General features: G+C 46.1%; 1 protein-coding gene across 4 annotated transcripts in view; it reads right to left on the reverse strand.

The window, feature by feature from the left end:
• Nucleotides 1-26,059, reverse strand: part of ARFGAP1 (ARF GTPase activating protein 1) — a 210,944-nt gene that overhangs the window by 88,937 nt on the left and 95,948 nt on the right. For all 4 annotated transcript variants that reach the window (XM_086932821.1, XM_086932820.1, XM_086932822.1 and 1 more), the window contains 5 exons: nt 17,323-17,432; nt 16,872-17,043; nt 16,511-16,611; nt 3,861-3,950; nt 2,218-2,347 (listed from right to left, as the gene is read on the reverse strand). In XM_086932821.1, coding sequence (XP_086788947.1) covers nt 2,218-2,347; nt 3,861-3,950; nt 16,511-16,611; nt 16,872-17,043; nt 17,323-17,432 — 603 coding nt within the window. The remainder of the gene's footprint in view (nt 1-2,217; nt 2,348-3,860; nt 3,951-16,510; nt 16,612-16,871; nt 17,044-17,322; nt 17,433-26,059) is intronic.

Genomic DNA, 26,059 nt, shown 5'->3' on the forward strand with positions numbered 1-26,059 from the left:
AACTGGATTCTGGAACAATGGACCAGTTGCCTACAAGGAGGAGACGCAGTAGGGTTAAGGCAGTGCCCCCCCCCCCCCTTGCCTCAGGAAGAAGATCAGCCTTCTGAGGAAGCGGATTGTGAGACCCAGGAGGAAACTGTCCTAGAAGAGCTTGAGCCTGATCAGGTGGAGTTTTTTGGAACACGGGGACCCTCCAGGGCAGATCTGAGGCAGGCGCAGTTGGACTGCCCTGCTCTTGAACCCCTCAGACAGCAAGCTGCTGCGGAGGCTGAAGGGAATGCTAGTGGGACCCATAAGGTGATGGGCTCCTGTATTTAGAGACTAGAGACCCCAAGCCTGGAGCTTCCAGGAAGTTGGTCATACCTTTGGCATTCAGGGGCTTCCTTCTCACACTAGCCCATGATATTCCCCTAGCAGGACAAGTTGGCCAGAACAAGACTTGGGACAGGCTTGTCGCTCACTATCACTGGCCTCATATGTTAGAGGATACCAAGGAGTTTTGTCGCTCCTGTGTCACCTGCCAAGCCAGTGGCAAATCAGGTGGCACCACAAAGGCCCTCTCTCATACCACTACCTGTGGTGGGGGTTCCCTTTGAACGTGTAGGGATTGACATTGTTGGACCAATGGATCCCCTAACAGCCTCTGGGCACAGATTTATTCTGGTGGTAGTGGATCAAGCCACCAGATACCCAGAAGCCATTTCACTTAGAACCACAACAGCACCTGTTGTGGCAAGAGCCCTCCTGGGAGTTCTCAAGAGTGGGCTTTCCTAAGGAGGTTGTCTCATACAGAGGTGCAAACTTTATGTCTGGATACTTGACTGCAATGTGGAAGGAGTGTGGAGTGAACTACAAGTTCACCACACCCTATCATCCACAGTGCAATGGTCTAGTTGAGAGAGATTCAACAAGACCTTAAAGGGCATGAGTAAGGGTCTCCCTGAAAAGCCTAGGCGGAGATGGGACATCCTGCTGCCCTGCCTTTTGTTTGCTTACTGAGAGGTCCCACAGAAGGGGTTTGGCTACAGCCCTATTGAACTTCTGTTTGGGCATGCTGTAAGAGGACCCCTTTGTCTGGTGAAGGGGGGGTGGGAGTTACCTCTCTAACCTCGGAAACAAGACATTGTGGGCTATGTACTTGGTCTTCGCTCCTGGATGGCTGAGTACATGAAAAAGGCATCCAAAAACCTTGAGGCAAGTCAGGAATTGCAAAAGGTCTGGCATGACCAAAAGGCTGTGCTGACTGTTTACCAGCTAGGACAGAAAGTGTGGGTGTTGGAGCCTGTGGTCCCAGCAGCTCTCCAAGAAAAGTGGAGTGGACCCCACACTATATTTGAACAGAAGGGAGAAGTCACCTATTTGGTTGACCTTGGAACTCCCAGGAGCCCCCACAGGGTGCTTCATGTCAACAGATTGAAACCATATGTTGACAGGGCAGACATGGGCTTGCTCATGGCTACTGATAAGGGACTGGAGGAAGAGAGTGACCCTCTTGTAGACCTGCTCTCTCAGGACCCTGATGATGGTTCAGTTGATGGTAGGCAGCCTCACTGACTAACAGCAGCAGGACTGCAGACAAGTTCTACAGTCCTACAGACATGTTTTCACTGACTCCAAGTCAGTTACTGTACTGCAAATATCACAAAAACTGCTGAAAAGAGGGACACCAAATCACAAAAATGCCACATTCAGATTTAAGTTTTACTTTCACACCATGTTTGGTGTAATTCCAGTTGCAAACAGCAACAATTCCTATGGGAACAAAACTGTAAAACTGTCTACTGACTCCTTGCCTTTAACTTTTTTCTAATGCACAAAACGTCCAGGAACTTCACATGCCAGAACTTTACAATACATGCAGTCAACTAAACTGAGAATAGTTGTTAAATGGAGTCTAAGTTGGAAGCATATCAAAAAAGGCATTTTCAATGGAAAGCAGGACGTAAGCATAACTACAGGCTCCGTTTACAACTATGTAATGTTGTATATTTATTTCTACAATCAATGCTAAATATACGTACCGTGTTCCCAATAGTTATGTTTTAGATAGAGTACATATTTCAAAACAAGAAAATAATGCCTTTGGGAAGGTAAATGGGAGCTATACCAACATGAGGTGATGTTTTCTATAAAAACGAAGGAACATGGTCTACATTCTCCTGTCTACATATAATGAACTTAAGAGCTCAGAAACATCTAGGTGTCCGGTCCACTCACAGAATACAGCGAGGTCATTGCGTTGTTAAGAAAATCATCCTCTTTCTTCGGAGGGTTGACGGTATTACCAAATCCCACATAGCGGTTCTCCTGACTGCCGATCCCAGCACCACTGCTGCCGCCACCACTACTACAAAGGAAAAAACAAAGTATGTTTTTACTAAATAGTTTCCTGTTGGTTAGAATTAAAGAGGTCTTCATTTGGTCAACAATCCAGATCATTTTCATTAATGTTCAGCTTGAGCACAGTGTCTAAATAGCACCAGACTTTGGGCCTAATTACGAGTTTGACGGTCCTCCAGTTGGCCAGCCACCGCCACGCCAACAGGAAGCCCGCCAAACCAGTTGGATTACAACTGTAATCGATGGCGGAAGGTCAGTGCTGCGGCTATAGAAGGCTCATAGTTGAGCCTTAACTGCAGATGCCACTTTGAAAGCGCCTGAAGCATGTTCCTGGACAGTGTCGCATGCATACTACATCATGCAGGAGCTGGGGTGCCATTCCAGGAGGGCACAACATGTGCCATCATGCGCCATCATGCATGCACCACCAAGCCCCAGGGTGGCAGGGGGCCTCTCCGCCACCTTTTCATGGTGGGCTCACCACCATGAAAGGGGCAGGGGACATGCAACTCTTAACATACATGGCTGGGCAGCAGTGGCACCGCCAGCATAATGCTTCTCCCCTTTGCTCCGCGACTGCCACTGGATCGTGGATCCCCGGTTGACGCGACAGTCCTGTGGCGGTCCAACCGCCATATTGAATACTGCGAGTGGTCCTGCAGAGGTGGTGTTGGTCAGATCGCCACCGCGAGTACGGCAGACCGCTGTACTCTTAACAAGGGCCTTTGTATAGGAGGGTTTTAAAATTCTAAAATCAGGTTTAGGGACATCAGTCAGCCAAGCAGAAAATATATATTTTTTTATTGAAATAGATATATTAATTAAATAACAGTTTGTTTCCCTGAGTTTTCATTCCACTAGTCCAAGCTCCAATTCACATCTCTACCGCTTATGTCCATTTTTTCAAATAAAGGTGCTAAAAGTCCGTCAGTCTTCAAGTCTTATGCAAGGAACAACATCCGGTATACCTAGGTGAACCTTGCTCCTTTATGTCCTATTCCTAAAATGGTGTATTTCCCTCCAAAAATGTAATCTAGATGAGCTTTTCTTAAGAACTGGAAAAACACACCTTGGGATGATTAATATCAAGAGTTCAACACAGGTGAAAGGACCACACAGAACTACAAAACAAAAAAGGTAAATATCTTAATTCCACAAAAGACGCAGTCCTTTGAAATAGCATTCAAGTTACTGTATTGTCGGGTTTCCAAAAATGCACCAGTGCAGTCTGGCAACACTTGCAAACACATTGATAGCTTCATTACAGGTATTGGTTTGGTCATTTGGAATTTTGTTTTTTTTACCTACTAAAAATGATCACTCCCCACTAAAAGTGCATAAAGGTGGGGCAGGGGGGAATAAGGTTTGTTACATTGGAACCAATATGGAAATCACTGAATATGGTTCTTCACGTGGACAAAAAATAGGTCATGCATTTCATCTGAGTGATAGCAACAGAAACATACAGTGTGCGTACAACATATCCACCCACTTCATTCACCACATGACATACTACCAACCTTTGGTAGGAGTTGACATCATCATTCAGCCAGTCCTCAAAGGCTTTGTCAGACGGGCCACCAGCATTCTGAGACGAGCCAGCAGAAGAGCTGCAGAGGTGAACACATACACACTTACATCCTGGAATTAAACTAGGTTAAGATGAGAACACTTTGGATCTGATTTACAAAGGTATATTTGGTCGCAAACAAAAAAAGCGTACTTCGCTACTGATTTAAAGGGAAATAGATCCATTGAATCAGAGAACTTAAAATTAGAGCCCAGTTGCGGCACTTCAGGACCAGTTTGGATTCCAACAATGAGAGAATTGTGCATCTCATGCCAAGGCAAAGAGGAATGGAGGCTCACAGAAGTCGACATGTGATACAAGTTTATGAAACTAATTTAATAATACACTTTATTCTACAGAATAAGACCCTCTAAAGTACAAAATTATAAAATCAATGACATACAGTAAACTACAAAGCCATGTTCTCAAAATTGAATACAAATGTTATTTAATCGAAAAAACTCAGGAATTAAAAAGGTGTGACCAATTAGTTGTATAGCAAACATTGCAGAAGACCATATGCCTATGGTTACCAAATTACAGAATGAAGGATTCAATATTTATAAGTGGATTTTAAATGTACATTATGGATTTTGTGATCTGAAAGTTTGGCGGCCTATTCAAGTAATACCTTAGATATATTTCCTTATCAATGGGAAGAAAAGCCTCAGTACAAGGTGAAAATGTTAAAGTAAAAATATTTATGGGGAGAAAGATTTAATAAAAGGATCAGGAACAATGTTACTGTGAGAAAGAGCAGGGTCCAAAAGGCCTAAGTGCCGGCAAATTTCTAACACTGCAGTATTGACCATACAGGTAGGCCTAGGTGCTTCAGGCATCAGCTCTGACTTGCTTGGGGTTTGGGAGCATCACTGAACCCCACCCAATCCTGTGACAAGGTGGAAGAGGGTAGAGTGTAATAGTAGGAGGATGAATGTTGAAACTCGCACAAAGTAAGAAATGCGGAGGCTTCACCTTACTAATTCAGTGTCTGGCACAAATGGGAGCTGTGTGCTTTCCCAGAGGGTCCATTCAGCAAGGGAAAACAAGGAGCTTAAGAGGAAAGGTGGAGTTGAAGGGAAGTGAAAAAGTTGTCAAATGTTGCATGCCTGGATGAGACTAAAAGAGGGTCTAAGAATGTGCAGAAAGTGAGTGTGTGCGCATGTTTGGATAAGTGAGTGCGACCAAAATATAATATGCGAGACAAAGCAGACTGGGAGACTAAGTGAAAGTTTGAGGGAGTGCAAGCGGGTGAATGTAGGAATAAAAGATGACCATGAGTGAGAGGGTGAATGAGGGTTAGAGTGATTGTGAGGGGTGTCGATGAAGGGGTGTGATTGTGAGAGTTAGTGAAAATGAGAGTAAGTGAATGAATTTAAGTGAGTGTGTGTTTAAGTGTTAAACTTGTGAGTCCAGCTGCTGGCCATGGCACATTCGAGGTAGTTCTTTGCATACAGAGCACCTGGCACAATGCAGGCACTGGATGCTGTGAGGTAATTTTTGGCAAAACGGGTACACATGGCCAAATGCTGGCATAGAGGATGTAATTCTTTAGAAAGGAGAACTACTGCAGAATGAGACATACCAAAGATTATATTTGACACATGTGTCAACCATGATATATGGATAGCACCAATGGCAACATTCTGGAACTGGCATATCGAATGCAATTCTTGACAGGTTAGAAATCCTTTCATATGGAGGCCACTCATTAAAAAGGCTGGCTATAGCACATGGAGGTAATTAATGGCCATCAGGGGCAGGGCACTCAGTTCGTTCCTGGGAAGCTCTTGGCTTCGCCGGCTAGGCACACCAATAAAGTACTTGTAAATATTGAGTGCTCTTTCAGAGCCTGTGCCATTTAATCAAATTTATGTGAAAATGTTGCTTTAAAATGCACAATTTGACCCAATTTTTATTAAAATTTTCTCAGGGGGAGAACCCCAACAAATCTTCGTACAAGTCAAGCTCAATCATTAGCTGGAATTTAGGGTAGGTATTACAGTCTAAATTGCAACGATCACCAGCTGCCACCGAGACAAACATATTTTTGAGTGATCCCCAATTAATCTTTTTTACTCTTTTTCTTCTGTTATATTTGACTCCGGACATTGCAATAACAGTGGCCACTTTGCAACTCTGGCTCCTACAACATGGCAAAAGAATGCCTAACATAAACTGGCTTATTAAACCTTTGAGTAACATCATAGTTGTAAAAACGACACCGAAAGTGAACCAACTGACATAAAAGTTAAATGTGTACACCAGCCACTTATAAGTATATCTGAAGATCTGAGAAGTCAGCATTAGAATGACTGAAGCCTAAAAACTGCAACAGAACCCATCAAAGGAAAACAATATTGACAATCAGAAAAGACTGTATTTTACATTAGCCTTGTCACCCGTAAGCATGGTCTTCAATGCATTAGGGCCTGGGGGCCTACTGCGCATCAGTGTTGCATATCCAAAATGAAATCTGCATGACCATGTAGTGATCCGATTAAATGTATTGTTTTACTAGATAGGCTGCAATGGCCTTTTCCAATTGGAAAAGCCAGCTTTGGATTAAAAGGCATTCCACAAGTTGGCTTTGGTTGGAGCTATTGAGATGATCCAAACACCAATGAAATGAAATGATGGCACAGATTTCTGATAAATGCGCTACCCTGGTGAGTTTGTAAAATAATATTTGCTTGACAAAGTGGACAATAGTCAATTCTGTTAGGCCAAACTCTGCCTTCTCTAGTGACAGAGTAACTCTTTGGAAAGATGCAAAATATCTTCCCTGTGAATAGTCTCTGGCAGAAAGGCAAGGAGGACATAATCGCCAGTCAACTATTGGTCAACTACCCCACATATCTTGGAATGTGAGGTGAGATAAGAGAGCATAAATGGCATGTAAACATCAGACTTCCCAGGGAGTATGATCAACAGGTGAAAACCAAGTAACATTCTGGTAGCAAGGGTGCTTCTGAAACTATATAGTTCATCTCCAGGCTAATTCTTCTGCCCACAAGAAGGGGCTGTAGACTAGGCAGGGTTGGTTTTTGATGGGAGACTAAATGAGTTACTTACCTGTAACTGCAGTTATCCAGTATTGGTGTTTTTCATAGATTCACATGCCTGAATCATTCCCCGTCGTCGGGATGGGAGTCCCCGGTACATAAATAAAGTAATGTCCTAAAGACATAAAGAAGTAGGCCCACAGGCCTCACATTAGTTACATACCCTTGTCCTTTTGTAAAAAGGACCAAACTCTAGAAGAGAGCCAATCAGCAGCCGCCTCCCTCTAGAACCCTCCTGGAAGGAGCCTCAGTCCCTCAGATTTTCGTACGCACAAAGCTAAGTAGGTGTGTTAGAGAGAAATAGGTGAGCCCTTCCAGGGGAGGCGGGAGAGTTGCATGTGAATCTATGAAAGACACCAATACTGGATAACTGCAGTTACAGGTAAGTAACGCATTTCTTATCCAGTATTATGGGTGTCTTTCCTAGATTCACATGCCTGAATCAGAGTAGCAAGCATATTTCGGATGGCACTGTATATACAAGGCATTAGATAATAACATATCAATCGACTAGCAAGAGCAAATAGATGCAAACAACAAATACCAACGCATTACACAACAGAGAAATGTGCATACATGAGAAGGATGGAGGGATGAAAGAAGGCTCACCTCTAGTGAAATAGATGGCAAAGTACTGCTTGTCCCACGGCTGCGTCTTCCATAAGTTCGGTGTCCAGGCAGTAATGCCTAGTGAAGGTATGTGGCGACCTCCATGTTGCCGCTCTGCAAATGTCAATGACCGGCACACCTGCGAACAGTGCCATGGATGTGGACATCGCCCTAGTAGAATGGGCTCGTACTTTGGAGTGCAGTGGATGTCCTGCTTGTTCATGACAAAAAGAAATAGCTGCGGAAATCCAGCTGGAAATGCTTTGTTTAGTAAGTGGAAGACCTTTTCTGGGCGTGCGGTAAGCCACAAATAGCTGATTTGACTTTCTGAAAGCTTTTGTCTTGTCGATATAAAATTTTAAGTACTGTTTGAGATCCAATGAATGCAACGACCTTTCGGCTGCTGTACTGGGATTTGGGAAGAAGGAACGCAAAACCACAGGCTCATTGAGATGGAAATCCGAAGGGATTTTTGGAATAAACTTCGGATTTGTCCGCAAGATCACTCTGTCTTGTTTAAATTGTAGAAAAGGATCCTGAATCGAGAATGCTTGCAGCTCACTCACCCAACTCGCAGAGGTAAGCGCAAGAAGGAGAGCTGTCTTCCAAGAGAGATATTTCAGGTGGGCCCTGTGCACCAGCTCAAAGGGATGCTTCATGAGTTGATTAAGGACTATATTAAGATGCCAGGTAGGAGGCAACATTTTCACCGGAGGAAAAGTCCTGTACAATCCTTTCAAAAATTGTTTGATCAGTCTGTGAGACCAGAGAGAAGGACGCGCTGAAGATCTCTTGTAACGGGATATTGCAGCCAAGTGGACCCTGATGGAGGAGTGAGCAAGGCCCAACGCTGCCAAGTGTAGAAGATAAGGTGAAACTTGCTCCGGAGAAGAAGTGAAAGGGTGTATTCCTCGACCCCTACACCAGATACAAAACCTCTTCCATTTCAGGGAATACGTTTTATTGGTGCTATCCACTCGTGCTCGAGCGAGAATGGCTCTACAGTCAGGTGGAATATTCAAATTTTGAATCTCTCAGAACTCAGGAGCCAGGTGGCTAACCTGAGAGATGTCAGATTCGGGTGTTGGACTTGCCGGTCGCTCATTGTGAGTAGAGACGGACAATGCTTCAGATGGATCAGTGGCTCCAGAGATAGGCGGTGGAGTTCAGTGAACCAATGCTGTTGTGGCCAAGTTGGGGCTATTAAAATGAGAGTACAAGGCTCCGCTTTCAATTTTCTGAGGACTCTGGGAAGCATCGGGAATGGCGTAAAGGCGTACGCAAAGAAGTTGCGCCATGTGATCGAAAATGCATTCCCTAGAGACCCTGCCTGGGGATGCCAACTTGCGAAGTGTGGGCATTTGGCATTGGATCTTGTGGCGAATAGATCGATCTGTGGAGTGTCCCATCTCAAGAAGATTTGGTCGAGGATCTTCTGATCCAGTTCCCACTCGTGAGATTCTGTTTTCTGTCTGCTCAACGAGTCGGCGAGTACATTGTCCATGCCTGGGAAATACTCCGCCCGAAGGGATACCTAGTTTGTGATTAGCCAGTTCCAAATTTTCTGCGACTCGCGCGAGTGTGTCAGCGAGCGCGTCCCTCCCCACTTGTTGGGGTAGTGCATCGTCGTAGTGTTGTCTGTCCGGACGAGCACAAGGGAATTTTTGATTCTTGAGAGGAAAGCCTGAAGAGCCAGGAAGACCGCCCACAGTTTCAGCAGATTGATGTGAAGTTTTTTCTCCGTAGGAGACCACTTCCAGCTTATCCGTAACTCATGCAGAAAAGCTCCCCAATCTTCCAAGGAGGCGTCTGTTGTGATAATATGAGGATCAGCTGCAAGTAAAATGTAAAAATGTAAATGTCAAGGTATTTGTAGAGCGCACTGTCACCAAGCGGTTTCCTGGCGCTATTACTCATACCGCTGTGGAACCCCTCCTGGCTTTCCCTGTGAAGTGTCCACTCCTGGGCACCCCCAGGGTGAAGCCAGGCATCCACAGCGCTGTTGGGGCCGGTGTGGAGGTTAAGCAAGCTATTGCCCAGAGTTGCAGCGTGGGGCCCATGATTAGAATAGGCACCGAGGCGAGAAATCAGGTCCGAGGAATTATGAGCCCAAGACCAGCCGAGGCGGGAATGGAACCCTGGTCCCGGACCAGAACTCTGCATCAGGGTCTGCCGCTCTAACCATTGAGCCACACTCCTCCACAATGTCAAGCCTTGAGAAAGGTTTCGAGATGACATCCACCATTGTAGGGCTTTGACCATCTGAGGAGTCACTATGTGGTCGTCGAATGAACATGTGCATTGGACCCACTGCTTCGAGAGTGCCTCCTGTAGAGGCCGCATCCGTAGAGGACAGTGAGGAATCAGGAGGATACACAATGATATCATTCCCAGAAGGGATTTGAAGAGGCGGACTGTCAAGACCTTCTTTGAAGCTACTATAGCAGCTAGTGCCAGGAGCTTGTTTTTCCTCTCTAGGGATGGGAAAGCTTTTGCTGAACGTGTGTCCAAAGTTGCACCCAGGAAATTGATGCACTGAGAAGGTTGTAGGACTGATTTTTCCTGATTGAGCGTGAGACCCAAGCAATCGAAAATGGGAAATCTTTCCTCCAATTTTTAATGAGTGAAATGAAGTCTGGACTGGCTGAATAAACATGTCATTGTCTGCGCCCGTTGTTCTTTCGCCGTCCTCTACCCCGAAAGGACGACTTGTCATAAAAGGATTGCTGGCTTTGCTGTTGTTGGCGCTGTTGGAATTGTGGTCTACTCTAGCCTGAAGAGTAGGAAGATCTGTATTGGAAACTTCCTCTATAGGAAGACTGCCCTCTTCCTCGATTTCCACGAAAGGACTGGTTCTTATACTGGAGAATGCCCAAAGCTCTCGCAGTGTCTGTGTCCTTTTTTATATTTTGCAGTGCTTCATCAATTTTGGAGCCGAATAGTAACTGGCCATCATAAGGCATGTCCAAAATCTTCGTTTGCACCTCAGGACGGAATGAGGTTGCTTTCAGCCATCCTTTGCGTCGTAAGACTGCTGCCCCAGCCAGCTGGCGGAACCCTGTCATAGCGATATCCATCGCACAGCCTATAATTTCTGACGCCGATGTTTCACCTTCTAGCACGATCTTGTTTACTTCCTCTTTGGATTCATCTCGTAATTCTGACAGATATGGGGCCATATCCGCCCACAATTGTCTATTATAGCGTCCCAAAAGCTCTTGGGCGTTTGCGGCCTTCACCGTCATCGCCGACATTGAAGAAAACCTTTTCCCAATGTTGTCCAATTTTAACCCCCTGTGACCATAGATAATCGATAATAGGTATTGACCTCACTGACTTCTTGAGAGGTTCTTTGAAGTCATACAAGAAGCTGTCTTGTTCCTGGGAGACCATTGAGATTTTAAAACGTTGAGCAGCCCTCTCCACCACATTATGGAATCCTCCAATGTCGCCCGGTGGTGAATCTGCGGTTGCGGGCACTGGAGATGCTGGAGAGGGGATGACATAGTCCTCCCAATCATCATGCAAGGACTGATCATCCTGTAGCTCATCCTCTTCCTGCTGGTCTTCTTCTCCTTCCTCTCATTCTTCATCCGAAGTTAAGAGGAAGTGGTAAATCCAACCTTTCTGTCTGAATATTCAAGGGTGGATGCCGTGGTCTTGGCGACGGAGTTACCGTGGTAGTCGGAGGAGCCAGAGATTCTGGAAACCTCTGCTTATAATCCTGGATAAGGTATTAAAGATCCGTAACTAGAGATGCAGGAAGACAAACTATAGGAGTAGGTGGTGGATGATATACCGACAGTGCCGAAGTCGACCATATTGGCTTCGTCGTCTATGCTGTCGTCGGAGAGGTCAGCGTCGACGGGGCGTTCTCTTAATGGCAATCGTCGACGACAAAGCTTTACCCGCCGTCAACGATGGGGTCGTAGTCGTCGACGATGATAATGACGATTATGCTGTCGAGGTAGACACATAAGAAGCTGTAGACACTGCCTTCTTCGACGATGAATGTGCCGTCAACGATATAGTCGTCGACGATGTCGAAACTGGTTTCTTGAATTTGTGAACTTCCTTCCCAGAAGTTGTTTTAGCCATAACCTCTGAAGACTTTTTAAGGGTCTTCTTTTGAGGAGGAGCCGCAGGGCTAGGAGAAGCCACCCTTGGTCTCTTCAGAGATAATTTTGAGAAGACTGAAGAACCTTCATTCTCCTCAGAGGAATCAAGGTTATCTCTGTCCTTTAGCCTCTGGAGCCAGATTAAAAGGCGTCCTTCACGGTCCTTGAGGGTTTTAGTGGAAAAGGGACATACCTAGCAGCCTTTAGCCAAATGATCTGGGTACAGGCAATACAGGCAGTCCTTATGCTGGTCATCAATGTGTAGCCTTTTCTTTCCACAAGAACCACAGGATCTAAAAAGACCCTTTTTTGGTGTGTCAGCCATAGTATATAGCAGTCACTGAAGTCACAACAGAAAATGTCCCGAAATACTGTTAAAACAGCTGTGAAGAAACAAACCTGAGCAGAGCTCAGAAGAGACTCCCTTAGCACAACGTGCTGTAGAAAATCTGAAGGGACTAAGGCTCCTTCCAGGAGGGTTCTAGAGGGAGGTGGCAGCTGATTGGCTCTCTTCTAGAGTTTGGTCCTTTTTACAAAAGGACAAGGATATGTTACTAATGTGAAGCCCGTGGGCCTACTTCTTTATATGTCTTTAGGACATTACTTTATTTATGTACCGGGGACTCCCATCTAGACGACGGGGAATGATTCAGGCATGTGAATCTATGAAATACACCCATAATACTGGATAACTATAGAATTCCTAATTTTGATAAGCACTAATGTGCTCTACAAAGTGGAAATGAAATTCTACAATCTTGAAAGTGCCATGGAACTGGGAATTCTAGGGTAAATTTCAGTAAAGTCAAAGAAACGGTGTTGATCTTGAGACATTTATAGGGACCGGATTGGATGCCAATGCCAATCACTACCTATTGGTCATAAAGTAATGTGTTGCATCACCAGCTGCACATAATACAAATGGACATTGGGAAGAAAATAAGAAGGACACGCTACACGTTTAAGTAAGGACTGATGTGAAGTCAGCTGCCTGCTTAACCCAAGGACCTAAAGGGAATCTCAATAGTCTGAGGAGTCAAACTAGCTGCCCTCCTGTAGCTTCCGGACAGAAATTACTAAGGAGACCATCTTGGAAGAAGAACAGACTGACTTGGTGGGACCAGAGCTGAAGCCCTTGATGGAACAAGACTCTCCCAGAGGTCTGGGAGATTTGAAAGTGACAAGATGAAAGACAAGGCACTCAACAACCTAAGAAGTCTGGAAGCATTGGAGTGTTCCATATTGCAAGAATGTTAATGTTAATGTTATGTTAATGTTAATGGGTGACTTATATAGCGCACGGCTACTCCAAGGAGTGTCCCGGCGCTTTCTGACCCATTACTGAAAGAAAGGAGAGGGACAACAGAAACAAAGCAGAGTTACTAATGAAAAAGCCAGGTTTTCAAGGCCTTTCTGAAGGCAAACAAATTAGGAGTGTGGCGGAGATCAACGGGAAGGGAGTTCCATAGTGTGGGGGCGAGATATTTAAAAGAACGTCCACCTATTCTGACTTTCTTAATAGGAGGTACAATTGCCAGGCCAAGATTTTCCGACCGGAGAGATCTGGTGGGCTTGTAGAAAGAAATCAGTTTCTGAATGTATGAGGCCCCTACCCGATGGAGTGCCTTATGGGCCAGAGTAAGTGCTTTGAATATGATACGCTTCTTGATAGGAAGCCAGTGCAGGGAGGAAAGCAACTCAGATGATCTGGCATGCCGGGGTAGGCCGAAGATGGCTCTTGCCGCAGAATTTTGGACAACCTGGAGTTTGTGCAAGAGATAGTCTGGCAATCCCAAGTAAAGGATATTTGAATAGTCAAGCCTGGAACAGATCAAAGCTTGAACTGTCAGCTTCCTGTGGGCCAAAGGGAGCATAGGAAGGAATTTGCGCATCATTTTTAATAGACCAAAACAGGTGCCCGTAAGGCCTGTGATCTGTGTTTTCAAGGCAAGGGTGTCATCAATTTTAACCCCGAGGTTTTTAGCGACCAAAGATGAGGAGGAAGGGGGGGACATGCAAACCAGCCACCATTCCTGCCAAGGTGGTTCTGCCTGACAGCCGAAGAAGAGCACCTCAGATTTATCTGGGTTGCACTTGAGGCTGCTTCCCTGAAACCAGTTGAAGACAGCCCCAAGGCAGCCACGGATGCTCTCCCCGTCGAACTCCATGCCCTTCTTGCAGGTGAAGAGGAGCTGGGTGTCGTCAGCGTAAGATATGATCTGGGCACCCATTGACTCCGCCAGTACCGCCAAAGGAGTCATGAAGATGTTAAAAAGGGTCGGGCTCAGCACCGACCCTTGTGGGACTCCGACATCCATAGGCGGCACCTCGGCGGAGTACGGGGGGGGCCCAGACCACTTGTCGACGACCCGCTAGGTAAGATCTCAGCCAGCTCAACACCGTCCCTCTGAGACCGATCTCGTGAAGTCTTCTCAAGAGGGCCTCATGCGGGACGGTGTCGAAGGCCGCCGACAAATCCAACAACACCAGCATTGCTCTTCCACCTGCGTCGAGCACTTCCTTAATGGCTTCGTTAACTTCCAAAAGAGCGGTCTCAGTGCTCAAGTTGGAGCGGAAGCCAGATTGGGTAGAATGGAGTAACCCATGGTCTTCAAGAAAGGAAGAAAGCACAGAATGAACGTGCTTCTCGACGATCTTAGCCAGACTGGGCAGGAGAGATATGGGCCTATAGTTTGCATGTATTTCTGGATCGAGGCCTGTTTTTTTTTAGAAGGGGGACAACCATAGCCTTCTTCCAGGCTGGTGGAACCATGCCACAGGACAAAGAAAGATTCAGGATAGGGAGATTAAAGAATTCAAAATTTTGGCGTTCCTAGCTAAAAAGCTCGCCGGGCACGGGTCAAGCGGGGAGCCCGATTTAATCCTGAGTAAAAGATCCAGGGAATTAGATTCCAATAAAGGAGGAAACTCCGATAGAATGGGGCTAGAATCAGGAGATGAAGACGTCAGATTTGAATCATGCAGTGATGCATTAGGGGTAGCTGGGGGAAAAGATTCTTGAATCAATTTGATTTTTGTATTGAAAAAGATGGCCAGCTCCTTTACTCAAGGTTCTGAGAACTTATGCTGAGCTATGCTGGATTTGGGAGAGATAAACTCTTTAAAAATGGTAAAGATTTCTTTACTGGAATTTGACGCAGACTCAATTCTATCTGCAAAATAGTTCTTTTTGGCCTCAAGAATGTCAGAATGGTAAGATTTAATAGATAGTTTATAGGCAGACTTAGCTTCTTGGTCATAATGCTTCCGCCAGAGCCTTTCGGCTACCTTACAATTACGGCGTGCCAAAACCAACCAAGCTCCCAGAATGACGCCTTTCTCAAGTAGAACAGTTGGCTGATAAATGCTTTTTGCTGTTGGTGCAGCAAAGGCCTCCCATGGTCTCATTTGATAATACAGATACTTAAATTGATGCTTTGCAGTTTCTTGGAGCTTTTATTTACATAAAACTTTAAAAATCCATACCTTCTGTTCCTTTAATATAACTGTTAAAATGTTTTTCCATTCAGTAAATTGGTTTGGGAATGTCGCTGTCGCTTGCCTTGAGACCCTACGGGTATGTAGCGCGCTTTATAAGTGTCATTGATTGATTGATTGATTGATTCAGGTCTTTAATTTGTTTTGGTGCTACTCCAAGACTAAACACATTTTTCTATGGGGTAATACTTACAGCTGTGTCACTGCTTCCAGGATTTAAGCTTGGGATTTCTCACTGAGACTCTGTTTTTATTACAAAAAACCCTCAAATCTTAGTTTGGTGGGAACATCGCTTCCAACTAGTAATCCTTGATTGTCATAATGAAGCAAAAGTAAAAGTAATGTTAAGACCTACACAGCTTTGTAAAGAATGGATCACCACAATATACCTTGATTTCTATTGACCTATCTAGAGATTGGTCTTTCTTTAAGATTGATGGAAAGCCACTCTGGGCTTGTTGTTTGAACCATTACGTTGAAATGAATAAGTAGGTATGGAAACACAATACTTTGTCAATATTCTCCTATTTCTTATCTGCAATTGTGATCCTTTAAGTATGTTCCTTGCAACAAAAAAAAAAAAAATCTAATGGTGCCATACACATACTATTCCAGAGTTGGTTTGAAAAACTACAAGGGTAGTATAAATCTCCCCAGGATGGTTTAAAATCAGCTATGCTCTATTTCTGTTGCACGGCCGGTGCAGACATGACACTCATTGTTAGCTCTCTTCCAACCACTACAGACATTTTAGGAATTCAATGCTCAAGCCACATTTGGGATAACAGGGAATGAGGGGCAGATGAGCTAGCTTTTAATAACCACACATTTACATTCCAGAGGCCAAAAAAACATGAACGTTCCACTGTAGGTCTTATCTACAATTTGTTTAGCCTCTGTGCACCAAAATAAAAACATTATGATGTAAATGTACATAATTTTATAAGGCAGTTAATAGCAGAATTTGAGGCGTTACTTAGTGTTCACTGTTCTGTTCCTTAAGGGATCGGGATATAAAGAAATCAAATGATTAGCTTAAGTGGGGGAAAAAATGACCTGAGGTCATACCTCCATATTTTAACTCCAGCAAGACCAAATCAAATAGCACACAGTCCTACACAGTTGGTAACAAATTATAATTTAGCAGTTTCATTTATTGCTCAAATTGCCAGGAACACTAGTCCTACTGAGCCAGCATTTTGGTAGTCACTGACAGAAATCGGGCATTTCCTTGGAGAAGACCTGAATCAAATATACGTTTGCCTTGCGACTGACTTCATGCATTTTAGTATCAAGAACTCAATACATACCGGTGAGTTGAAGGAAGAGTCATTTTTGGCTGAGGAGGAGTCCAATTTTTAGCAGTAGATGTTTCAATGGACCACTCTTTCCCCTCTGCTAGAGTTGCAATCTGTATGAGAAAAGCAAGACACAAATCACCACACATCATAGTACACCCTTCTACAGTAAGTATCAGCATTTGTTACAGAATACACCCTCCACCCAGTGAGTATTGGCGGGTTTCAGAGGACAGCATTTATTAAGGTGCACAAAAACACAACTTTAACAGAGACATTGCAGGGCTGCACATGTCCAAATAGCTCCGCCCAGGTTACTTTTGCTATGGAAATAAATGTAGAAGGTTGGGAAAAATTGAAAAACCTCCCATACCTTATCTCTGTAGAGGGCAGCAGCTTTGCTGTTGTACTTTTCTTGCATCGACCAGCAGGGATCATAATCCTCCTGAGACTCCAGAAACACCCGGCACTTGGCATTTCCCCCAACCTTCATCTTCTCCAGTTCAGTGTCCTTCCATTTATCCATGGTGACTGAGCGTACAAAGCTGGGGAGTACATCATAAGATGGACGAGTCTTACTTTCAGTCCATTTCTATATGCATATTCAACAATGGAGAATGGGTGGAGCGGTCTGGTTCGGGAAAACCAGCAGGATGATGTAGAATGCTAGGATAACTTACAGCCTGAAGAATTAAATTTTGGTCACCCCATTTCCATGCCCCTCAGACACTAATAAAAATACATAATTATCCATTGTTAACACCAATCTGCTCCCCAGCCGTTCTATTACAAGCACTGCAATGGCTTGTACTATTTAGACTTACCTTAGGTGAACCCCCAAGCCCCGGTGCTTTCCAGAACATTCCAAGCAAATCCAGATTCCATAGGTCACACTCACCCACTGGGGGTTAAAAGCGTTACACTCGAAGCAGAGCTGAAAGAGAAAGAAGGAGGCCTGTCAAACCAGGGACTCGGAGTATTGCTTAAACCTATGCCCTACAACAATGTAGGGTGTACCTTTAGCATAAATCACAGAATGAAAACCTATAATGTCAGAAACAAGCTTACATTCTTCGGGTAAATTTTACTAGCAAGAGAATCACGCATGCGGATAGTAAATGGCAGGGCTTTTGGATCCACACTGTCACCACAAACAAAAATGATAGGAAAGAATATTGCAGATGAAGACGAAGCTTACGAAAACCTATCGGACAAACTGAATTATCCTATCAGGAAACATGCACATCACTGCATCAAGTCAGAATCTCAGGAAAATATGCACAAAGCATTCCAGAATGCTAGGTTATAGAACTGTGCAGAGACAGGTATATTTTGATAAACATATTACAGACAAAACATACACCGAAGGACAGACCTCATTTTGGCATTACCACTTAAGCGCAAAATAATTCAAAAGCTTTGCCTAACTGAGTTGCCTGCCCTTTAACAGGCGGAAGTGTTGGGCTATATAAACACAGCAAAAGCAAAGAAAGCGCTTCACTGTCACACAAAGGAGCTTCAAAGAAACTGGAATTCGCAAAACTGAAAAGAAGAATGAAAAGGAGGCAAAGAGACAAAGCGGCAATAATAGAGTCTGAATTGCTCAAAATGTGTGCATGCGAGGATGCCTTGATATATATTGGATATACTACCTGCTACCATGATACAGGAAACAACATCAACTTACGTTTGAGTTAAAGATACATGACTTACCGCGGTCTTCATCCTTTTGATGAGCTTTAAAGTCATTTTTAACACAACACCATTTGATGTTACCATAATAACCACAGGGTTACCCAGTATCTCACCATATGCCACCAAATCAACACATGCACTCATCCACTTGTGTGACTTGTAGGGTATCTAGAAATACAGTTTTATCTGTTGTACATGAATAGTAAAAAAGTAGAAACAGGTTTCAGACTAACCTCAAAGACCAATTGTCCTCTATAGAACATTTAGTCGTACCCGAAGTAGAATGGTAATATACTCTACTAGAGCCAGAATGCTTAACATATGATCACTCAGGAAGCACTATGACAGGTCAGTGTCTTTCATGCAAACCCTTTTACAATATGTAGATCAGCAACCTCCCTGTCCTGTATTTTTTATTTCAACTATTCTCCTATTGTGTGCTTCTTTTCTACCCCTTGGAAGAAGGTGAACCAGAAAACACCAAGATCCTTGGACAGGGACTGGTTCAACAGGATGTGGGCTTCAGTGATTAAAGTGGGTTCTGCATAAAGCGAGAAGCAGGTGTCCAGGAGGGAGGAGCGAGTGAAGTGTTGCACAGGTTGGAGGGCTAGAGATAGGAGCTTTTGTAGACGGACTGCCTCAGTCAATATGCAGAGAATCAATAAAGTAATCCAAGGACCCACGATAACACAGAGAGCAGAAGGCATAGTGAGCAGGTAGTATCAGAATTATTGTGCACAAATTTGCATACTAATTACCTGCTCTTTTTATGTGCTTGTGCCTGCAGCTGACACCATAATTATGGTAGCAGGCAATGGATAGCTGTTTCAACCCACAGCTGCCAGCAACAATACTGAACTGATTTTGTATGGTGGTTTAACACTTTGGGCCACTTCAAGTCACCAATAAGAAACAGAGGAAGAAAAGGAAGAAAAAGGGAAGGGAAGACCTACAATTATGTCATGAATAAATATGACAAGCGTAAAGACAAAAATGTTATGTTAGGACTCTTTAGCTCTTAGTTATGAACTCTATGAACTAAATTGCCTAGGCATGGCTGTCAAGACACCTGGCAGAAACACTAGCTTGTAGAAAAAAGGATCCGAAATTAGGGGAAGTTAGAAAAGAATAAAGTGAGAAAAGAAATATGGAAGTTCAACATTTTTGGTTCAAAAACAATTACATTTGTCCCACAAGCTCAGAGTAAGAACATCCCTGAGCTGAGTTCACTTCCCTATGCTGCAACTTCCTCCCCCGCTTGCTCTGATCCCCTTCCCTCCAACACCCCACTTTGTGGTGAGTAAGAATCTAAAAATTACTGTTAGGTGGGTAACAGACCAGAGACTTCTGAGAACTCCCCTCATTTTTAGGTCTCGCCTAGCAAACGCAGCGCATGAGCTACTGCGCCTTGGCAAGTCTATTGTTGTGGCTTTTCGTAGCGAAGGGAGACAAACCATGTGCACGCACAGACAGGCCAGGTGCACGCGCATGGTGTCTCCTCTTAGCTTTCAGTTCATGTGCGTGCGCCCCGCACGGCGTCCCTTTTGCTAGCTGGATTGTTCGGTTCTGCTCCAGTCAATCGGCAGAAACAGTCCTGAATCTTGATTGGGCGCTTCGTCTAGAGAGGGGTTCGCCTTTTCCTGTTAAAAGAAAACACATCTGCAGCTGCAGTTCTCTGCTAGCACCACGGCGAACCCTTTGATCTTCCTATTCCAACCTACAGTTACCTGTACTGCAACATATCTCAGCCTAATTCCATGAGCCAGGTACGGCTAGTTATCTTACCAAAATGACAAACGGTTCTGGCAGGAGGACACAAACTGTATAATGAGCATCAGGCATAGAAAGAGCTTCCTATTATCATGAAGCGGGTTATCACTACCACTAGTTAGTATGGATACCAAAGACAGTGCTCCGGACAGATCATGATAAATGACCAGCGGGGCAGCGCACATACAGTGCGGCGTGACAGCAATGATTAAAGGCACTGCTGAAGGTTAATATTTATTTAAATATAAATCATTAATCAATGAAGATGATGAAAAATGTGCATTATTAAGTGAGCTTGAAGAGACGCGGACTCCGGTTAATAACAATCTGACACACTCTAATTAAATAATGTTGATAAAAGAGGCAAGGCGGCTGAGGTACCCGATTACAGACGCTTTATCTCCGAATTATGCAGATCACAGGATCAATGCACCTGATTAATGCTGATCACAGAAGCTGATGAATATTAACTACCTGCGCGCCATCAACACGGACCCGAGGCACTACGACTAATTTACGCAGAGACGCTCTTGATGATGGGGGCTGGTAATAGGTGCATTGTTCCTGGTAAACGCTTGTCACAAGACATCGCGAGATGAAGCGTGATCCCAGAAAGTCTAGCGCAGGCATTATCAGCAGAGTCAGAGACTCACAGGCAGGCGCCCGCTAACGAATTAATACATTTCCCCAATTTCTCCTATGTTTGAATATTGCAGCTAATTAACAGAGAGCCTCAGCGCGGTTGCTGGCTACCACTGTTCACATGGAAAACGCGGATAATGTACATTGATACCAATCACTGCTGTAATTAATACTGATTATAGAGCCACTGCTGTGCATTAAAACCGATCAGCATATTTTTCAGCTTATTTGTTATTCTAGTTCTCATACAATGTCTGAATGGTGGCTCGTGGCAACTGTTGCATTACTGACAGGCCGCAGTGCCTGTAAAACTCATGCGACATTTAGTTACAAATTTACAAGGGTATAAATCTAGCAGTTCAGGCAAATGTGTTAGTAAAGCACTAAAGGGTTGCATACCAGGGCTGGCAATCAGTTCAATGGCTTCATTTAGAATGCGAAAAGTAAAAATACATGGGTAAGATACAAAAGGCAAACAATGAATTGGTCATCTATTCACAACGGATATGAGACTACTTGATCACCTACTTGCATTATCACACCTGGTAGGGGCCATTTTGAGAGCAGCCTAATTTGTGAGTGAGTTTAAGTTGTAAATGTATTGTTCTATTTTCCTAATGAGCTGCAGTGACCTGCTCATTGCTGATCAGCAATCCCAGATGAACTACTTCTTTCAGCCCCACCTAGACCAGTCTTTTAATCCATCGATCATTCACACTGGGGAGCTGGAGCCAATGAAGTTTGGGTTTAAAAGCTAGAGAAGCTGTTGGTGCCTCTATCCCAGGATTCTCCAAAGTTGGTCCTGGAGGGCGGGATCGTTGCCAGATTTTTAGCGTATCCCCACTGAGATAAATGTAACTATTTAAAAAATCTGGCATTGATCCAGCCCTCCAGGTCTGACCTTGGAAATTACTGCCCTGTCCAGTTCCCCAACTCCCCAGCGTTAATTGAGCAGATATTTGGGGGCTTCAGGAAATAGACCATGAACGAGAAAGAGGGAGTGAGACTAGAGAGGTAGAAGAGAATATGGATGCATGGGAAGAGCGAGATAAAGCTTGGAGAGGGTCTAGTCTTTGGCTTTTTGCCGGTGCTGCTTTGGTCTCCCGATCTGGCCCTGATATGAGCCTGAAACATGCAGTTGGCATATGATTTCAGTATCTGGCTGCTCACCAAAACATTTGTAAATTCTGCGAGCGGAGGAAGCTGGGCATTTTTCCTGACATAAAAATAGTAAGCAGTAATTATTACCATGCTGGTGAGATCAGTGTCGCTGAGAGCTGTGCACACCATTCTCTCTGCCACTCTTCATTGTCACTTCCAGCAGACATAAAAGAAGGACTATATTCTACTGTTATGGAAATATACCCGTAATTATATCAGTAGACACATTTAGGTTGTGCAGGTAGACTTACTATGCCTTGGCAGATTTGTGTGCTGTTCTTTGTTCTATAAAAGAGTCCTCAAATAAAACTGGGATGGCACCTGGTACATTGGCCTAAAGTATAATCTAACAATCACTGGGGCAGATTTACAAGAAACTGAAGCATCGGTAGGGATGCGTCTGTTTCCCTGCGCTAGCCTGCGATACCCTTGCTCCACCATGGATGCAATGTATTTACAATACATGCAAAATAAACAATTGATGTACGGAATGCTGGACAAATCAAAACATTTATCCCGTTCCAAGGATCAGTGTTTAATCCATCATTCTTTTGCTCACCACATCACCCCAAATGGCCAGGTCTAAACTGGGGTGGCACGGTGAGCAAAAGAATGATGGATTTAACCCAAATCTCTTGACCGAGGGTGAATGTGTGACATTTGCAATGCAATAGTCTTGCATTTACAAAAGTTTCTGCAATTGCCCTTGTAAATGACAATGCCTTTTATTTATGTGTTGGATTTTAAAATGGATAAATAAAAGGCACTGCAAAACTCTTGCAAACGCGAGACCTATTGCATTGCAAATGCTAGTTCTAACAGAAAGGGGTTCTTGAAAGTGAGTGGCTTTCAAATATGAACAACAAGATACCCAGGACTCTCCTTGCTTAGGGGGCAAAAGGCAGACAGGAAGCCAACTAATCAGGCCTGGGTAATGTGTCCAGTGGGGCTGTCCTCAGACTTTGCATTGGAGGTTCTCCATCAAGGCAACAAAAGCAGCTTTTTAACACCTTGGCTGCTAGCAGTTTTCCCGTCCTGTGCTGGAAATCAATATTTTACATTATTCATGACGAGCTCAGCTCGTCATCAACACAGCTCAACCGTGCATCATGACGAGCTGAGCTCGTCATCAGCATCGAAAGGGTTAAGAAGGCATCATGAGGGTCGAGCTTGCTTTAAAATACATGGTTGGGGGGCGTGGCCAAGATGGCGGGGTGAGCGGACGCTTCTTCCCGCAGCTCCTCCGGCCCGTCTAGGCTCGAGCCCTTTTTCTTCAGCTTCTCTCCCCCCGCTGACGCTCAGCGGCTGAGAGGCGTGTGGCGGAGAACCTGGAGCACGCATTGATGCTATTTTGGCCCTGATTGCTCCGGTGGAAGCACCTCAAAAACCGATCGCAAGACGACGGAGCGCTCTGGTGGCGGAGCGGTTCGGAGTGCTGTCTGGACACCTCGGCTGGGTCTGGTGCTGATGGCTAGCGACCTGGTGTGGAGACCGCCCCGGTGCTCGACGGGGATCGAAGGAAGGCTGTCGGTTGAGTGACCCACTGCACGGGGTACCTCTCGAGTGCCGCGGTGCTCGGACTTGAGGTGGTGGTCTCCCCTAAGGCGAGAACTCCGGTCCCGGGGTCAGAGGACGATCGATTTGGGACCGGTGCCAATTCTACTATCTCTTCGACCTAGCCGGACAACCCCGGTTGGAGGACTCTCCCGTTTGCCCGGCTTCTGGGGTGGCCCCGGTGGCATCGCCGGGCTCGGATGATCTGCTTGGCCCCACCCAACCGCCATTTTGTCTTCGCGGGGACAGGATCGCAGACCTCCTTCAGAGTCGCTTGGAAGCCGTTTCCTGTACCCTCTGCCTCTGTACAGCTTTCCCCTTCCGCGGGGCGCTCCAGCCGGGGGTTCACCCAGTGAAGAACCCAGCTGCTATCTTGGTCGGGCGACCACGGTTTGCTGTGACTCGACTGACCCGCCATTTTGTCATCTGTGGCGCAGGTCCCCTATCTCACTGAGAACTATACACAGCGGGTCCTTGCTGGTTGTTTGAGATTCCCAGAAGTGGTAGGGGCCCGTGCCCCTTCTTCAGTTGAGCTCGACAAGGATGTCTGGAAGAGGAGGTTCGAGGAAGGGAGACCGTACCCTGCCGGACATGCTTGGCAGGGCCCAGCAGCAGCGAGACAGGGGGCAACCGTCGCCGGGATCTTCCCGAGCCACAGCGGACGCGACCAGGGGAGAACCCCCTGTCACGAGGTCTTTCATGGAGGAACTGTTCAGCTCGCTTAAGGAAGACTTCCAGATGCTGAAGCAGGAGGTGGCCAGTGAAGTCCGCGAGGTCCGCAGAGAGGTGGAGGGCCTTGGTGAATGGATAGAGACGGTGGAGACAGCGGCCCAACGCCGGGACGACGAGATATTCCACTTGCAACAGGACGTTCTCCGTCTCCGGGAGCAATGTGTTGAACTCCAGGCCCACACCGAGGACCTAGAGAACAGGTCGAGGCGGAATAACATTTGGGTACGGGGTGTACTGTCCACGGACGAAGGGACGGACTTGGTGGGCTATTTGCAAGACTTGTTCCGGGACATTCTGGGAGAGGCCGCGGACTTTCCTTTCCGCATTGATAGAGCCCACAGAGTTGGCCGACAGCGCCAGTCGACGGCGCCCCCGCCAGACATCTTGGCTTTCCTGCCTGACTTCCCACTGAAGGAGCGCATCATGACCGAAGCCCGCAGGAAGCAACCACTGACTTTCTGAGAGCGGCCCGTGGCGCTCTATCAGGACCTGTCCGCCTGTTGCAGAAGCGCAGGTCCTTCAAGATTGCAACTGATTTCCTGCGTGAACATGAGACGCCGTACTCCTGGGGGCATCCCTTCCGCCTGATATTTCGTTGGAACGGGGTGCTTCATCAGTTGCGCTCCCTGCAGCATATTTGCGGTCTCCTGGGGCTCACAGCTACGGAGGAATATGGAGCAACGCCGACTTGGAGGCGCTCGGATAGAGGGGGTCGGCGGAGGTCAGCGAGAAGACGGTCGGTGGCGAGCGCTGGGCGTTTTGACTCGCCCACCATCAGAGCGGACATGGCCAGTGCCTTGAGGGAAGCGGCAGGGACTCGGCCGCCTCCAACGGTGTGGCCTTGACGGCCTAGATTCACTCCGGGGGGAGATGGACACAGCTTCTTCGATGCCAGGTTCGGGGGCTGGAGGGGGTCGGAAGGGAGCGGGGGGAAGTGAGTGGCCGGACGTCCACTTTCACTACTTACTACGGACTTGTCCGTTTTGGGACTTGACTGAGACAATGGGTTGTTCGAGTTGGTATTTGGCTGGTTGCCATTGGTTTGTTTGGGGTAAGGAGTTGTTCAGGGGTTGGGAAAGAACTGTCCGATGTTGCCTGTGTTCGCGCTTGGCTTGCTTTTACCTGTCCCGCGCTGCTGCCCTGCGCCCCCCTCCGGTTCCCTGCCCGCAGCATAGCGTTCCCGGTCCCTGGGAGACATGTCGTCCCTGAAGGTGGTGACCCTTAATGTTAAGGGCTTGAATAATCCTGTTAAGCGTAGGGCGATCTTGTCTCTGCTTGAGGGGACGCAGGCTGACATCTGCCTTTTGCAAGAGACCCACTTATTGTCCCGTGACTGCCATAGACTGCGCTCCGCTAGGTTTCCCACCCAGTTCTTCTCCTCTGCAGCGACCAAAACCGCGGGGGTGGCCATTCTCATAGCGAGCTCCTTCAAGGTGGAAGTGTTGTATAAATATGCTGAACAGAAAGGGAGGCTTTTGGCATACCGCCTCCGCTTGGGGGGTATATCGTTTACTGTTGGCTCCGTATATAGCCCGAATGACCATCAGGAACGCTGCTTGGACTCAGTACTAGTAGATGTCACTGCCTCCCCCGATCGTCATGTTATTCTAGGAGGTGACCTTAATATCGTCTTTGATTCTGCATTGGATAGGTCGGCGCAGCGGTTCCCGCAGGCTGGGGAACTTTCCCAGGCTGCGAAGGCCCGACTTGCGGACATGGATCTGCACGACCTTTGGCGCTCATTACACCCTACGGACAGGGACTACTCCTATTACTCGCACGCGCACCGAACCTACGCACGGTTGGACTATCTCTTGGTTAGTGAACCGATGCGTACCGCTGCCACGACGGCGGACATTGGGGTCCTGACTTTGTCTGATCATGCGCCGGTGGTTGGTGCGTTTGCGTGGCCGGCGCCCTTCCCCTCTCGGGGGATGTGGCGCCTTAGGGACACCCTTCTGCACAAGCAAACTGTGGTGAAACACATTGAGGGGGCCATACGGGACT

The sequence above is a fragment of the Lissotriton vulgaris genome, chromosome 7 (assembly GCF_964263255.1).
Source record: "Lissotriton vulgaris chromosome 7, aLisVul1.2, whole genome shotgun sequence".
NCBI classification, from domain to species: Eukaryota; Metazoa; Chordata; class Amphibia; order Caudata; family Salamandridae; genus Lissotriton; species Lissotriton vulgaris.